This window comes from Mus caroli, chromosome 7, assembly GCF_900094665.2.
Source record: "Mus caroli chromosome 7, CAROLI_EIJ_v1.1, whole genome shotgun sequence".
Lineage (NCBI taxonomy): Eukaryota > Metazoa > Chordata > Mammalia > Rodentia > Muridae > Mus > Mus caroli.
In genome coordinates, this window is record NC_034576.1 from 25,762,483 (window position 1) to 25,764,883 (window position 2,401).

A 2,401-nucleotide genomic window follows, 5' to 3' on the forward strand; every position below is an offset into this window, starting at 1 on the left:
AAATGATTATAAATATTAGTTCACATATATAGTACACTTTGTGTTATTCAGTAAATGGTCTCTCAAGATATAACACATTTTCAATGACAAATTAATTTTTTAAATGTATTTTCTTTATATGTGTGAGTATTTTGTCACACCTGCACCCTGTTGATTTCAATCCTATACTAGGACTCTAAAGAGTAATGTTAAAGCAAGGATGAGGGAAGAACTAAGATGTTAGCACAGATGGTAAGATCATGGTAAGAATGCTACAGTTGGGGCAGGGCTGACTGAAAGAGAGGGTGGAGGGTCATGAGCTGAAATTGAACAAGAGATCTAAAAGAGTCTAAAAGATCAGTGTGAACTCTTTGTGTAATTTGCATATGCTTAGAGTCACCAGGCAAGAAAGAAACAGACCGAGGGTAGGAGAAGTTTGAGGAAGCCAGCTGTACTTTCAGAGAGACCTGTGTTCCAATTTTAAGTTGTGAAATTCAGGGGGACTAATTACCAGAAAATGGAAAGGAAATTTTTGAAGAAAGAAAATGTAATTATGTTGAGTATTGATTCCTTAAGACATTATTTGCAAAAAGAAAAAAAAAGAATTTTCAAAAACCAAGCCCACGACTGTGATCCTTTACTCCCAGGCGATATTGAAGAAGGCATAGAAAGGTGGTAAGATATGGGGATCATCTATAAAGCAGCACCTGCTAGGCTCAATAAGGTAGACACATGCATGAAGAGACTGTAGCAGAGGTTGCTGCCACAAGACCTGCATAAAATCAAGCCAGTCAAAATTCCAACATAGATAGAGGAGGATCTTCTGAGACCTTACCCCTAGCCAAAGAGTTATTTATATCTGGTGGCTTCAAGGGGAAGGAGTGTTGGTTCTCTTCAGGGATGTGGCACCTGTTAGGTTGCATATTCTCCTGAGGATGGGCCTACACGCACACATGTATGGGCATCTCTAGTTAGACTCACTGAGCAATTGGGCAGGAAAAGGACATAAAATGTGGCAGAGTCAGAGAGGGGAATGGGGAAAGGATATGATCAAAGCACATTACATGAATAATAAATTCTCAAAGAATAAACACATTGATTTTTAAAATATGGGTATTATGATAATAAGCATTTGGCAATGTTTAGTGTCTGTGGAACCAATGTTGGTTTTTTTAGGTAAGTTTGGAGATGATGGCATAGCTGAAATAGGCAGAGAGAATAGGTGAGCAGAGGGATAGGATGTGCTGTAAGTGTCGCAACAGAAAGTGAATAGGGATGCAAAAGGAACAGACTTAGTATGAATAATAATGAGATTAGTGGCTATGACATGAATTACAATACTGTTCATACGTTTAAGAAAAGTTCACATTATATAAAGTTATAACGCATGAATAAGAAATGATACTCATGATTAGGCACTTAAACAGTGGATGGGTGAAACCAGATATTTTTACTTCAATATCATTTAATTTTAACATCTTGATACATGTTTTATACAAAATTGTGTGTGTGTGTGTGTGTATAGAAAGTGTCTGTACTCTCTGTGAGTCACACTTCCTCTCCACTCTCAGTTCATTCATTCCTAGGGATGGATAACAGAGAGACAGTCATAGGTGTAAAGAGAGGCAAATGATTGTCAACAAAAACTTGGGATGCTGACATGGCTCAGTGAGTAAAGGCACTTGCTGCCACACCTGACAACCCAAAATCCCCATAGGAGAAGTGGGAGGGTAGTTTTCCACGAATAGTCCTCTGATCTTAACATATGTGCAGCAGCAAGCGCCTGGTAAAAACACATGCAGATTTGTAAATATTTTTCCATTAGTAAACATAATTGTTTGTTTTCGTGCCAGACTGGACAAATCTGCATTTTCTGAGGAATCACAGACATTACTGCAAGCTGTGGAAAAGAAAAATAACAATCTGAATGTTTTGCATTTTCCCTGGGTTGAAGAGGAACGTGAAAAGAGGGGTGTTCGTCCGGTATGGAACAGCAAGAATTGATCTGTGACGAAGGCTTATCCTCTGTTATGTTTCTCCCATATACCCTGCCCCAAGTTGCACACCATGGTAGTGGTGGCTGTTTCCAGGGCTGTTCTTCCACATTGTCCCACCCCCACCCTTCTTTACATCTCCCCNCACCACTTTGCAATGTTTATATTACAAGCACATTCAATAAACACTAAGCGCGTTTGAAAACATGTTTCCTCAATGAATGTCCTAAAGTGTAGGAATTTGAAACTTAATGGACACCGATCCTCTTTAAACTATCACTCCCAACCAGAACTGTAACTTGTCTTCAGTTGGTGTCATTCTCAGAGCAGCTAATATCCACCTGAACTTCCTGTGTGTAGTTCATTCTGTGATCCTTAAAGACAGGAACATTGTGATGCAGAAAATGGGAAGACAATGTCTAGAATCC

General features: G+C 39.0%; 1 protein-coding gene across 3 annotated transcripts in view; it reads left to right on the top strand.

The window, feature by feature from the left end:
- LOC110298883 (NACHT, LRR and PYD domains-containing protein 9A) overlaps positions 1–2,178 on the top strand; it is a 38,406-nt gene extending 36,228 nt beyond the window's left edge. For all 3 annotated transcript variants that reach the window (XM_021168409.1, XM_021168410.1, XM_021168411.1), the window contains one exon: positions 1,833–2,178. In XM_021168409.1, coding sequence (XP_021024068.1) covers positions 1,833–1,983 — 151 coding nt within the window. In that variant the 3' untranslated portion in view covers positions 1,984–2,178. The remainder of the gene's footprint in view (positions 1–1,832) is intronic.
- The last annotated feature ends 223 nt before the right edge of the window (positions 2,179–2,401 follow it).